This window comes from Tupaia chinensis, unplaced genomic scaffold (genome assembly GCF_000334495.1).
Source record: "Tupaia chinensis unplaced genomic scaffold, TupChi_1.0 Scaffold000097_1, whole genome shotgun sequence".
In the NCBI taxonomy this organism is placed as follows: domain Eukaryota; kingdom Metazoa; phylum Chordata; class Mammalia; order Scandentia; family Tupaiidae; genus Tupaia; species Tupaia belangeri.
The window spans coordinates 6,400,147-6,414,877 of record NW_006159559.1 but is presented as its reverse complement, the minus strand read 5'-3'; the positions used below and the strand labels follow the sequence as shown (position 1 = coordinate 6,414,877).

The 14,731-nt window shown below is 38.9% G+C and overlaps 1 protein-coding gene across 1 annotated transcript in view; it reads left to right on the top strand.

The window, feature by feature from the left end:
• The window catches only part of ME1 (malic enzyme 1), a gene marked incomplete at its 5' end in the record, with an annotated part of 151,168 nt that overhangs the window by 33,821 nt on the left and 102,616 nt on the right, over positions 1–14,731 (top strand). The window contains 1 exon segment of the mRNA XM_014585872.1: positions 13,550–13,625. Within this exon segment, the coding sequence (XP_014441358.1) occupies positions 13,550–13,625 (76 nt within the window).

Below are 14,731 nucleotides of genomic sequence, written 5' to 3'. Positions count from 1 at the left end.
CTGGCCTGAATTTTCATAGCTGACTAAAGCACCTGTTCCTGCCTGGTGCCCTTTATGTGAAACAAAAAAGTATGATCGGGTCTACTTCAGTGGATTGTTACATGTGTTAGTAATATTAATTAGTGTCCTAAATTGTGATACCAATGTATGCAGTTTTACTGTATTTTATTGATACTTCAGACTCGGTTTTGAAACTGGAGCCTTATAGCCTTCTATGTTGTTCAGATATGAACAATCAATGGTGTATGTACATTGTACACATGCCCTATTTTTAAAAAATCTCAGAAAAAAATTCAGGTTGTAGCTTTTTGAGGAGCTAGTATATACAGTTAGATTTTCATAGCTTCTGATGTTGAATATTCCTTAACATTTAATGCTTTAATTTCTTGTGGACGGTGGGATAGCACACTCATAGGAATTGTTACCAGTAGTAAACTTGTTTTTTTTTTTTTTTTAGGATATTTCATTTTGTGGTTTTTTTCCCCTTCAATTTTGTAATGAAATTATGTATGCTAAAAATAAAGTCTGCCGGGAACCAGCAGTTAGCGTAATGGCTATGTCGCTGGACTCCCACGTAGTCGACCGCGGTTCGTGTCTCGGACCCGGTGGCTTAAATCTCACGCCGGGCGCGTGTGCGTGCGTGCCCAACATCCCGAGAGGAGAATGGAGGAGAAGGGATTGCGGCGTGACCATCCCCCCTGGGGGGTGATTTCTCGCTTTCTGTCTCTATGTCTCTCTCTGTCTGTCTGGCGAGCGCACGCGCCCTGTAGCGAAAACCTCTCAAAAAAAAAAAAAAAAAAAAAGTCTGCCTATCATACTAATTTTCAGTCCTCAGGAGTCTAGATATAGCCTTAAACAATATTTATAATAAACAAATCAAATTGATCATATTACCATTATGGAGCAAAATGAAATGATTATTCAAAGAGAAACATCATTTATGCTAGTAATAATAGGATATTATGCGATAATAAAAGAAAACTTATTATTAGAAGTAAGTGATCATGGGGCCAGCAGGTGGCATGGTGGTTAAAGTGCTGGACTCCCACATGGCTCACCGTGGTTCGAATCCTGGACCTGGTGGCTTGCTTTCTCACTTTCCCTCTCTCTCTATCTCTCTTTCTTTGTCTCTGGTCAAATTAAGAATAATAATGATAATAAAACATAAATAAATAAAATAAATAATTCTTTTTTTAAAAAAGAAGTAATCAGAGATGATGTGAAATTTTCTTTTCTTGCCTTAAAATGTTTTACATCTGTATTAAAATGGCATTTATCCACAAGAAGCTACCTTCCAATGGCCCATGTACCTTGCACAGAGTCCCTTCCCACCCCCATCGTTTGCCTTTTCCTACTTACATTTCTTTCTTTCTTTCTTTTTTCTTTTTTTTTTTTTTTTGAGAGGTTTTTACTATAGGGTGCGTGCGCTTGCCAGACAGACAGAGAGACAGAAAGTGAGAAATCACCCCCCAGGGGGATAGCCACGCCGCAATCTCTTCTCCTCCGTTCTCCTCTCGGGATCTTGGACATGCATGCACACGCGCCCGGTGTGAGTTTAAGCCACCGGGTACGGGACGCGAACCGCATTTGACTACATGGGAGTCCAGTGACATAGCCATTACGCTAACTGCTGGTCCCCCCTACTTATATTTCTAAGTGAAGCACTTTAATGACTATGTTACCTCTCTTCAAAAGTTTGTGTGATCTTGTAGTTTGTGATTATTCCTCAGATGTAGTAACTCTGGGACTGCTAGTTAGTTCTCAGCCCTTTGCTTAAATACATGTAAAAGGGATGTATATAAAAAATTAATCAGGCCATAGAAGAAAAACAGACTTCATTAAAACAACAATCTGTGATTCTCTACTAGAAACTACCTGTCTGTGTTTTCTGTCTAGGAACTCTACCCCTAAATTTTGATGTCTTCTATCTATTCCTTTGGGCCCTGTCATTATTGAGAAGACCTGCAAAATTATACCAGTTCATCATATGGCTCCTGTATGTCTTCCATTCCTGAATTTTTGCCACAGTGTTTCACTCACCATTGAATAAGCTAGTGTCCAAATAACATCTAATCTGCCGTCTTTTCTCATTTTTATTCTTCCCGTTACTCACTGTTTTCCTCTTTTCTTTCTTTTTTTTTTTTTGGAGAGGTTTTTTTTGCTATAGGGCGCGTGCGCTCGCCAGACAGACAGAGAGAGACAGAGAGATAGAAAGCAGGAAATCACCCCCCAGGGGGGATGGCCACGCCGCAATCCCTTCTCCTCCATTCTCCTCTCGGGATCTTGGGCACGCACGCACACGCGCCCGGCGTGAGTTTAAGCCACCGGGTCCGGGACTCGAACCACGGTCGACTACGTGGGAGTCCAGCGACATAGCCATTATGCTAACTGCTGGTCCCCCCTCTTTTCTTTCTTTAAGAAACACAAAATCCCTGGCTCCGTGAGTTTGTAATATGGTAAAACAGACATATAAGAAAGTGAAAAATTATATGACAGTATGATAAGTGTTAGTGTAGAGAAAAACAGCAAGGTTCCATGGGATTACAGAGGGATTCTAAACTCGGCTTGAGAATGTGGGTCAGGAAATATTTCTAGGGGAAGGCAACACTTGAACCGCTTCTGATAAGCAGTTGGGAGCTAGCCTAGTGATGAAGAGGAGCTGGAGGTGTTGGAGAGATGCCTGGATGAATCCTTAAAAGGGCACCCTGCTTGGAAAGGAGCTAGTTCTCATGCTGAGTTAGTTGACTAAATGCCAAGATCAAGGGCGGGACCAAAAATGTGATAAAGCCAAAGGGTCAGCAAAAGCTGAGACAAAGTGGACTTTGAAACTGAGTCTGAGGGTGGGAGGAAAGCAGTTTTCATTGTTCATTAGAGTGAAAAGGGAGTGGTTAAAAGTTTGACTCTAGAGACTGGCTGAATTTAAAGGGTAAGCAGAAAGAAAGGAAACTAAAAAGACTGAAGAGTAGTCAGACAGCATCAGGGAAAACTGGACCAGAGGACAGAGACTAATAATTTGCTAATACGTTGGTGAAGAAAAGAATGGGTACAGGTGGAAGAATTTGAGTGGGTAACTAGAAGCCGAGAGTCCTTTTCCCTTTGGAGTAAAGCGGAGTGTGCTAATCTAATGAGAGTGTAGAGAGAAGGGTGGGAGAGAGAGACGGGGAAATAGGAAGTAGTGACACCGGAGAGCTGGGCGATTAGACCCAACACTCCTGCTGGTTCTTGTCCATTGCTCACAAAAAATTAGCAGCATGGACAAACGGAGAGGATAGTAAGCAAAGTTTGGTAAGAAGAAAACAAAGCTTCCAGTGCAGTGGAAGGGGGGCCCAAGTGGGGCCCAAGTGTCCAAGAGAACCTGGAGGGAGGGGTTTTATCCCGCAGTCCTAGCAATGAATGGACTGGCTCTCTGATAAGGAAGTGGGCTTTAGATAAATAGTTACATGGTAATCTGTTACTCTGGTCCAGGGATTAGCAGACTGTAGCAATCTGTACTTCTTGTTAGAATATAGTTACTAAATTGAAACTGTTGCCCTTAGCTATCATTGATTTGAGTCCCTGTGCAGCCAGCTTTTGACTGGGGAAACAGCCATTGTGAGTCCATCTTGGGCCTTTACCCTGTCTATGTGCTCAGTATCCCTACCTCCTGCCTTACTATAGCAAAGTCATAAATTCTGTAAATACATGTAAAAGGGATGTATGTAGTACATTAATCAGGCCATAGAAGAAAAACAGAGACTTCATTAAAACAACAACAACAAAAACAGTGATTTCTCTGTGGGGCCTTACCCTGTCTACCTGTAAGTAGGATTTAACTCCTACCTCATTAGCTCCTGTGAAGAGTCTAAGAATAGCCAGTAGGAGGTATACTTGAGGAAGTCATGTTGAGTTGTGAGAACCTAGCTACTAGTAGAGGGGCCACGAGGTTTTAGTGGATCTAGCACACCTTGTTGAGTGCCTTTTTCAACCATCACTCTGCCGTCTGGGTTGAAGAACAGAGAAGACAGGTGTATTAAATTAGATTTGGAGGTTTTCAGAAGGGTATGATGAAAAGAGAATTAGACAAGGGAGATAAGAAATGTTGGCAGAATGGATAAAACCTAGCAGAGTAAAGAAGGAAGTTCAGTAAGGATGACTTGATAAATCAGAGGGAAAAAATAAAGCAGATGTCAAAGAACAGGAGACATTAATGAGGTCAAAGTACAATATTTAGAAAGATAAGAAAGGGGATAGTAAATCCTCATTCACATACTATACTGAAATTTTAGAGAGATGTAAAGAATTGAATCAAATTTTAAAAAAGGAAACATAGATGTTATTTGACAAGGGCCAGCAGGTGGTGTGGTGGTTAAAGCACAGGACTCACACATGGCCAACTGCAGTTCGAGTCCTACACCCATTGGCTTGCTTTCTCGCTTTCCCTCTCTCTTTCTTTTTCTCTGTTTCTCTCTGGTGAGTGCACACAAGATTAAAGAATAATGATAATAATAAATAAAATTAAATAATTCTGTAAAAAATATTTGACAAGTCAAACTTTTTATGCTTAAAAGAAATGTACGAAATCTGAAAGGAGAAAAACCACTTTGTTTTACTATATATAAATGGGAAACAACAAAAATGTGATACACAAAATATTAGGAAAATATTTTCCACAAATATGATAAGCCAAAGCATAAACATGTGTAGCATGTAAAAATGTGATCTTGGCTGGCATCCCTCCAGCAGAAGCAAATGATAGCTATTATAGCTTCTGTTTATGTTCCCAGCGCCAGTTGTTCTGTGATCCCCAGAGGTAGCCGCGGCAGTCAGGCCTCACCCTCCTCTTCATCATGCTCCTTCATTCTCAAATTGAAAGGGGTGGAGACCCAGCATGAAATGCCCAGCCTGGGCAGGATTAAGAACACCCACATAGGAGGGTGACCTGGCTCAGGGCGTGAGAGGCAAGCGAGGTGAGAGCAGAGTTTGTAGGAGGATAGTCCAGCGCCCAGAGTCAGAGCCTCACTGGGGTGAGGAGGGCGTCTGTGTGGGAGGGCTGCCTGCTTCAGAGGGTAGATTCTCAGTGAGGCAACCTGGGTGTCCATGTGGGAGGGGAGACATTGGTGTCACATAGGAGGACTGATCAAACGAGTAAGTATGTTAAGCATAATGGAAGCTAGGTTTTTCATTATAGGAACTAGGAGAAAACTAGAATAGACTGTTGGAAGTATTGCTGTGAACTTACAGTTTTTAACAGATAGGTGTGGAAATAAATATGGCATGGTTCAGAATAAGACTCAGGAGGTGGTCATCTCGCTAGAAAAAGGAAAACCTATTGAGAAAGAGCGCCTGGGGTCAGAAGTTGGAGGTGCTTCACCCCACCCTACCGAGGAGACTTGCTGTGTTTATATGAGAGAGGTGGAAGGGTAGGGGCATGAGATTGATGGGTACTTTGATTAGCTTACTTGCCATTGTGGCCTTGTGGGCCCATCTATGGGCATAGGCTGAAACGTTCTTGTGGTTTCGTTTGCCAGTAAGAGAGGGTTCTGGCTAATGGTCATGGTAACCATCTCCTTATTTTCTTATGGGACATTACCTCAAGGTCATTCGGGGCTGATCTCACAAAATAAGAGTGAGTGTTTGTGTGTGTGTGAAGTATGTGTGCACGTTACCCACATTCTCTATGCGTTGAGTTGGTTTGGGAGCAGCACCATCCTAGTAATCATGAATGCATCAAGCACTTAGGTCTAAATACTGTTTTCCACCAAGAGGAATCAGAACTCCTTAGAGAAATTGCTGATTCCAGGGCTGTACCAGGGTAAGTGAAAGATGAATGTGGGAAGTGTTAGACCAGAAACTAAGGAAGGACTCAGAGAATATAGTGGATATGTCAAAAAGAAGAGAAATCAGCTTTAAGGGGCTCCCACTGATGAAATCTTTAACTTCTTTTTCCTCAAGTAAATTTTATATGCACTTGATCTTGGCCAAAAGGCCGAAAAGTGATAAATAAATCCTATCGCAACAACTTAAAACTTACTGAATAAAACAGTAAACCATGAACCCACACTGATATGAACAAATGAAAAATCAAAAGTTGGATGAAGAAGCAGTACATTTACAAAGTTTCAGACTCCTCTCACAAAATACTTGTTAGTTACAAAGGGAAAGAAAGAATGGCTGTAGTGAGAGGCCCAGAACTTGCTGCATTAGTCAGGCGATCGGAGTGTCATCAGTAATGAGACAGGTCGGGAATAAGACCACTTGGCAATAGCTGCATCTGTCATTTTCTGTCTTATCCTGCTTTATCTTTCTTCCTGACACTTGTCACTTACATATTATATGAGGGTACTTTAAAAATGTTCTGGGAAAAATGAAATTAGAGTGTAAGTTTATTTTGATGCAAAAAATTGAAATCCATGTGTAGTTGTTTTTTTTTTTTTTTCGTAATATGCCTTTCCATGAGCTTTCTGTAGATTCCCCTCACATAGTTATCCATTTACTATCTCTCATCCTATGGTATAACGTAATTTCAATGAGATCAGAGGTTCTGCTTTCAATTTGACTTTCTAGATGGCAGATAACATTCTGTAAGTTTTCTTATACTGAAGACACTTGTGGTGTTTCTCTTTGGTATGTATGACTGGATACTGAGGAAGATGTTTCCTCTTGCAAAAGATTTTCCTCAGTGGTTACATTCAGAAACTCTCTCCCTATCATTAAATAGGTATTTATAGTTTTTTTTTTTTTTTTTTTTTTTTTTTTTTTTTTTTTTTCCCTTTTTGGTGGGTTTTTTCATGTGGGACAGAGAGAGACAGAGAGACAGAAAGCAAGAAATCACTTCCCAGGGGGAATGGCTACACCGTAGTCCCTTCTCCTCCATTCTCCTCTCTGGATCTTGGGCATGCATACACATGCGCCCAGTGGGAGTTTAAGCCACCGGGTCCAGGATTTGAACCACAGTCGACCACATGGGAGTCCAGCAACATAGCCATTACACCAACTGCTGGTCCCGATATTAACAGGTATTTTTTAAAAGAATTTTTTAAATTAAAAAATGTTTTAGTTTTAATAGATCAAAAATTTTTAAAAAGTTAAGAAACATTTACTTAAATCCAGGGAAAAGGTTAGGATTCAGTTCATATAGTAGGTAGATGAAAGTAAGAATTAGACAAAAGGCCAACAGAGCTAAGTTTAAAAAAAAAATTACAAATAGAGAGAGAGGTGGAAAGAGAGACAGAGAATAAATAGGGTGCTCTAACTTGTCTCTGGCTACACTGGGGAGCAGGAGGGTGAAATCTGGGCAGAGGATCTTTGGTGGCCGAAATCCATAATCTCTCAATCTTTAGACTAACATTTTATCTGAACTTAGTTATCTTTAATACTTCTTTTCTCATTAACCCAGATACGTTAAGATAACTAACTCAACTTTGGAGTAACTCTCAGAGCTCACTATGCATATTCACATTCTGTGAAAAATATGGGCTCTATTTTTCTTCTTTCTTTCTTTTTTTTTTTTTTTTTGGAGAGGTTTTCACTATAGGGCACGTGCGCTCGCCAGACGGAGAAAGACATAGAGACAGAAAGCGAGAAATCACCCCCCAGGGGGGATGGTCACGCCGCAGTCCCTTCTTCTCCATTCTCCTCTCGGGATCTTGGGCACGCACGCACACGCGCCCGGAGTGAGTTCTAAGCCACCGGGTCCGGGACGCGAATCGCGGTCGACTACATGGGAGTCCAGCGACATAGCCATTACGCTAACTGCTGGTTCCCTATTTTTCTTATTTCAAGATATAGTAAAATTAGCCGTAATGGAAGAGAGGATACTTGCAGAAAATTGCAGTGTTTGCATCTTCCCCTGGGCCAAGAGAAGGATTATAAATCGGTTTCCAAAGAAAAGTATAAGTCTGCTTACAGTAGAAAGTTGCATAATCAAAAGTAAATTCTATTTTAATATGAAATAAATTTCATTAGGGATAGTATCTGAGATAACATGAAGGAGTGAGAGTATTATCTCATTTTTCAAATCTATTTTGAGAGGGAAATGTATACAGTATTAGAGGTCATGAGAAAAGTTTGAACTATGTGTATGAGAAAAACAACCCACATTGTCTCAGTTCTCACATGAAATAAAATTATGAGTATTTTCTAATTGGCATGTTTAATATTTTTATTTGAATAAAAATAAATATTTTAAACAAATTATTCAATAAGAATAAGAATCGTGAAAATGCACTTGTTATCACTTTATTCACTTAAAAATGTCATTGACAAATAATTTCTTTTTCTAAATTTTCATTTTCTGTGTGTGGGGAGGGGAGGGGTGTGTGTGTATGGAGGATTAATGTTATATATCCAACTCTGTACCAGAAAGTATGGATCATTTCTATGCCAGAATACTTTTGGCTATCTCATTAGATTTCTAATCATGGAGACATTCCAGGAAGCATTGAAAATAATTCTCAAAATGCTTGGCTCTGGTGAGACATTACAGACCTTCATTTATTAAGCTTTCTCCAAGTAAGCATTTTTGCAGCAAATAAATCACTATTCCATATATGAGATTACAGGTGGCCAAATGTCTTTTCCACTGAAGCTGAACTCATAACTTTGTGTAGTAAACCGTGACATTTAATTGGTGTTACTTTTTAAAATTATTTATTTATTTATTCATTCATTCATTTTTTAATTTGACCAGCATTAGACAGAGAGAGAGAGAGAGGGAAAGTGAGGAAGCAAGCCACCAGGTCCAGGACTCGAACCATGGTCAACCATGTGGAGTGTTCAGCGCCTTAACCACCACGCTACCTGCTGGTCCCCAATTGGTGTTAATTTGATGTCATTTTTGTTCTTCTTGTTTAAAAGGAAAAAAAAAGATACTGAGACCAGTGTTGCTTGGAAAAACCTTGGCTAACAATTCCCAAGAAGCATTATTTAATAGTATATTGCCAAGAATAGCTTAGATAATTTAAAAAGTATCTTTTTTTTGAAGTCTAAAAATATTCCATTTACGTATTACAGTTATTTATTGAGATTCTCTTGACTGCATTGTGACAAGTTGGCTGTGACAGGGATCCAAAAGAAATATGTAATTTACAGAGAGCTTATAGCTACTTGGGAAAAACAAAATACACTTACATTAAACTGCAAGAAAAGCAGGAAAGGATATAATTTAGTGTCAACTTAGTAAATTAATATTCTTATTGAGTTAGATTATCATCAATAATCTTTCTGTAGCCTTTACTTTTATAGTATAATTTTGAGTCACTTAATAAAGTCAATATAAATTTGAATTTATTTAATGTTTCCTGTGCTTTAAAAAAAATTCTATTATACTGGGGCTAGCAGATGACGTAGTAGGTAAGGCACTGGACTTCCACTGTACCAACTGTGGTTCAAGTCCTGGACCTAGCAGCTTGAAAATCACACCAGGCACATGTTCTTGCATGCCCAAAATGCCAGGAGAAGACTGGAGAAGGGATTGTGGCATGGCCAGCCCCTTTGAGGGTGGGTGATTTCTCACTTTGTCTCTCTCTGTCTCTCTCCGGCAAAAATATGCACCCTATGTCCAAAACCTTAAAAAAAAATTTTTTTTTTTTTTGGAGAGGTTTTTGCTATAGGGCACGTGCGCTCACCAGACAGACAGAGAGAGACAGAGAGACAGAAAGTGAGAAATCACCCGCCAGCGAGGATGGCACACTGCAGTCCCTTCTCCTCCATTCTCCTCTCAGGATCTTGGGCATGCATGCACACGCGCCTGGCGTGAGTCCCAAGCCACCGGGTCCAGGACGCGAACTGCAGTCGACTACGTGGGAGTCCAGCGACATAGCCATTACGCTAACTGCTGGTCCCCCCCAATTTTTTTTTATTATGATTGCCTTCTTGTTGTAGTATTGTGGTCAGCCCATATTGTTGGACATATATGTGCTAGCACATTTATAGGCATTGGATTACAAATGTGAGCAAAAGAGTCTGTACTTAGGCAGTGTTACTTTTTGTGTATGTATGTGCACTGGGATTAGTGACAGGAAGACAGGTAGTAAACAAATAAACAATAAGTAAATAAGATAATCTCATAATAACATAATAAGATAAGTTCAGATTTGTGTAAGTACTGTGATTAGGACAATTATAATGTTGAGGTAGAGGCGCTTTGACACTGTTACTAGAGAAACACTGTCACTATCACAGGAACTAAGGTTTGAGTTGAGGCCTGAATGAAGAGAAGGAGTTTATTAGTGAGTTAGATTTACAGTTTGGAGCTCAAAAGAGCAGTCTAGTCGAAGATATGTGAGACTCATCGTTATGAACATCTTATTCCAAACCATGAGACTGGTTGAAATACATTGATAGAGAGTATATAGGGAGAACAGAGGTGAGTATAGAGCCCTAGATTCAACATGAAGAAGGCTAGTGCAGTGACAGCAAATGAACCAGAGAAGAAGCACATAGTGATTAGGAGGAAACTAGGAAGCATACTATTACAGAGGCTTGAAAATAAAGTGTTTCAGTAAGAGACCATCTACAAAGTCCAGCGCAGGTGGGAACTCAAGTAAGATGAGCATTGAGAGCTCAACCTTTGCTTGTATTTAGATGTGGATCACCAGTAACTTTTGCTGTGGAGATCCGAGAGAGAAGAGCTTTGTTAATAGAGTGAAGAGAGAATGAGAGGTAAAGAAACAGACAAGAATATGGCAGTCTTTTGAGGAGTTTTGCTATCGAGGAGAAGAGAAGAGGGGACAAAATTCAATCTTTTGAAAAGATGAATAATATTAAGGTAGGTTTTTATGACAATAAAATTGATGCAGTAAGAGAAAGTGATGATGCAGCATAAACACAGGATAATTGCAGGGGTGAAACCTTTGGAAAGCTGAGAATGAGGTGGGATCCTGAGCACAGCTAGAAGAATGGCTTACAGTGGCAGGGAAATTTCCTTCTTTATAACAGCAGTGAGTAGAATTTGTATTAGAAAGAGCAGATAGTTTTCACTCTGATGCATCTGTTTCTGCTAGAAATTCAAGAATAGGTTATCAACATGAGAGGTTGGAGAAGAAAGAGAGTGTAGAATGGCCCTCTCAGAAAGTGGTATGTGAAATTTGCTAAGAAATCACGGTGGTAAACTTTACAAGAGAAGAGAACCAATTGGAGATTTGCAGCCATAACGAGGAAGTGAATTTTAACATTGTTTTATGATTTTTCTGTAATAATACTTTGGCCGACCAATAGCAATAGGCCTAGACTGTGGTTTTGAGATACCACAGTTGGCTAGAAAGAACTTGGGATTAGAGATACGACTCATTTCAAGTCTGAGGCCAGAGCATTTTCAAAATAAACCTGGAACATTTTATCATAACAGAGAGCAAGGAAGTTATCGAAAAGTACTCTAGGGGCTGGCAGGTGGTGTGGTGGTTAAGGTGCTGGACTCTCACATGGTCAACAGTGGTTTGAGCCCTGGACCTGGTGGTATACTTTCTCACTTTCTCTCTCTCTCTCTCTCTGGTCAAATTATAAAACAATAATAAATAATTTTTTTAAAAAATAAAACTACTCTAATATTGTCAGAAGGAACTTAAGGTACAAGGATATGAAGACTTTTCTACTTGCTAGAGATAAAACAGTTTGAATATCAACCAGGAAACCAATTGTGACAAATTAGGACATATTAATCCCCCCTCCTCCCAAAAAAGAAAGTGCCATATACTCCACAAAAACAACAATTATTAAGACAATTATAATTGTGGTAGAGATACTTTGGGAACTCTCAATGAATTCTGGTAAACTAGCTGTTTATTTGGAAAACAAGTGATTAAAAAAAATCATTTTTCCTATTTCTGTATCAGCTATATCACTGAAAAACCAAATAGTAGATGTGGTGAAATTTCTCTTTAAAGAAGTGTTCTAGTAAAGAAATAATGAATGATAAAATTAGAATATCACCATTGAATTAGTGAACTTAGACATTAAGCAGGAGTGGCTACAAACAGCAGAGAAAGCAATACCTGATATTATGTGTCTTCTGAAAACATCAGCCCATGAGATGTATTACCTAAAATAATTTAACATGAGTCTGACTCAGCCTGAACATCCAATTATGATTTTTCCAAGTCATATAGATGAAAGATTGATAGGTTAATTTATACCATAGGAATGTAATCAGTAAAATTCAAATTTTGGGAAACTATGAAACTAAACAGTAGCATCTAGAGATGGTTAGTGATTTGGGAACAAAACTAAATTAATATAAAGGAGATGATACCATAAAAGTTAGTGTTAGTGGTTCCTCTTATATAGGAAGAGTTTTTGATTGGGAGAAAATAAGTAGATGGCTTCTGAGTAGCTGGTAAGATTCTCTGTTTAAATTGGTATTATGTAGAGGAGTGTTTCCTTTATATTCATTCATTAGGCTGTATGTTTATTGTATGTGGTTCTCTGTATTTGAGTTATATTTAATAATACTAAAGAAAAACTTTTAAATGAAGATACTGCGTTAACAATTTTTAAAAATTTTAATATATTAGTTTGTACAGTTACTTGTTAGGCTTTCATAGGGAAAGGTGGTTAGGAGCAAGTAGTGTTAAAGACTTTAGCTGAGAGCGTAAATAACAAGAGTTGAAAATAGCAACTAAGGGTCCAGCAGGTGCCGTGGTGGTTAAAGCACTGGAATTCCCACATGGCCGACTATAGTTCAAGTCCTGGACCTGGAGACTTGCTTTCTCACTGTCCCTCTCTGTCTTTCTCTAGCAAAAGTCATGTGAAAAATAATCATCATAATAAAGAAATAAATCTTTAAAAAAAGAGATTAGCAACTAAAACCAAAGATCAGACTCAAGTAAGCGCTACATGAGAGCACTGCTCAGCATTAGTCAGTCACTTCAGCCATTTTAATATGTCTACTCATCTTCACATTGTCAAAATATAATAACTAGGATATGCACATAAATGCCTATTTACATATGTTTCATGTTGCTTTTTTTGTTTGTTTGTTTTTAGAGGTTTTTGCTATAAAGCACGTGCGCTCGCCAGAAAGACACAGAGAGCTAGAAAGCGAGAACTCCCCCCCAGGGGGGCCAGCCACTCAGCAATCCCTTCTCCATTTTCCTCTTGGGATCTTGGGCATGCACGCACACATACCTGGCATGAGTTTAAACCACCGGGTCCGGGACTTGAACTGCTGTTGACTACATGGGAGTCCAGCGACATAGCCATTACGCCAACTACTGGTCCCCACATGTTGTCTTTTCAAAGTGCTTTTATGTACATTATTTAATGAAAGACTGTAAATAAATATGAGGAATAGATAATATTAAATTCCCTTTATAAAAGTAGTAAATATTTAATTCAAAAGTATTTTAAATATCTACTAGAGTAAATCTATACTATTGTAAATGTTAATATATCGTATAAAGTAATTTTTTCTCTTACTTAAAAGATTTCTATCCCTTATTTGTTTAAGGAAATACTTTTTGCTAGTTTGATTAAAATGAAATTTATGTTAAATAAATTTGAAAATATTTGTAATTATTCATGATAGTTTGGTAAGTCTGAAGTAAATTAAAATAACTTTTTTTTTTTCTGCCAGAGGTCTCTTTATTAGTATCCATGATCGAGGACATATTTCTTCCATCCTTAATGCATGGCCAGAAGATGTTATCAAGGTAAGTTGTCAGGTTTTTCCACTATGACAAATTTGTTTTCTGTCCCTTGAAGCAATTTAAGCATATTGACAATTCTCATAGATTCTCTAGCTTTTCTAGTGACTATCACATCATTTATATCCTTCTGAGTTTTGCATAGTTAATTTTATTTTTATGCCATTTAAATACTAAGTTTCTCCTGTAATTATTTTATTTTAAAAATTTTTCCAGAGGGTATGTGTGCTCACTGGAGACAGAGAGGAGTTAAGTGAGCAAGCACCTTCCAAGGGGCGTGGTCACACCACAATCACTTCTCCATTTCTCCCTCCTTTTGGGGTTCTGAGTACACATGCACACATACCCAACATGTTTTTCAAGCTTTTTCAATTTTAAGAATCAACAAGTCAGTAGCAGAAATAGTTCTGGAGTAGAGAGTTCTAGTCAGTATCCTCTGTAATAACAGCAAGGCAATAAGCTGTCACCCTGCTTTTAAAATGTATTTTTTCTTTTCATGAGAGAGAGAGAGAGAATGAAATAGAGAGAGAGAGAGAGAGAGAGCAAGAAGCACCCTTCACAGGATCTCATACCACAATCCCCTCTTGCTTCCTAGCCTGCTGGGATCATGGGTGTGTAGGTGCACCAGGCATGTACGGCTTGACCTGAGAACCAAACCCTGATCTTCCCCATGACCTTTGCATCATAGGCATGCACTATACTCATGTCACCATGGCTGGACCCCACTTTGCTTCTTGTTTTGCCAACTAGCCGATCTCTGTATATTTGAGTTCACTAATTGCCTACCTTTATTCTTTGACTCCTGATATTGGACCTTTACTTATGTTCTCGATCTTGACAATGCTTACTATTATTAGAAAAGCCTAGCATAATGTCTGGAGCATAGTGGCCACTCACTAATAGCAGCCATTGATTATAATAGAATACTGAAGTTTGACATAAGATCTCCATTACACAGATAAAAACACACATGAAACAAAAGTAATCAAATTATTTTTTTCTTTTTAGGTTTTTGCCATCCGATACATGTGCTTGCCAGAGAAAAACAGAGAGAGGGAAAGTGAGAAATCACACCCCCCAGCGGGAGATGACTATGCCACAGTCTCTTCTTC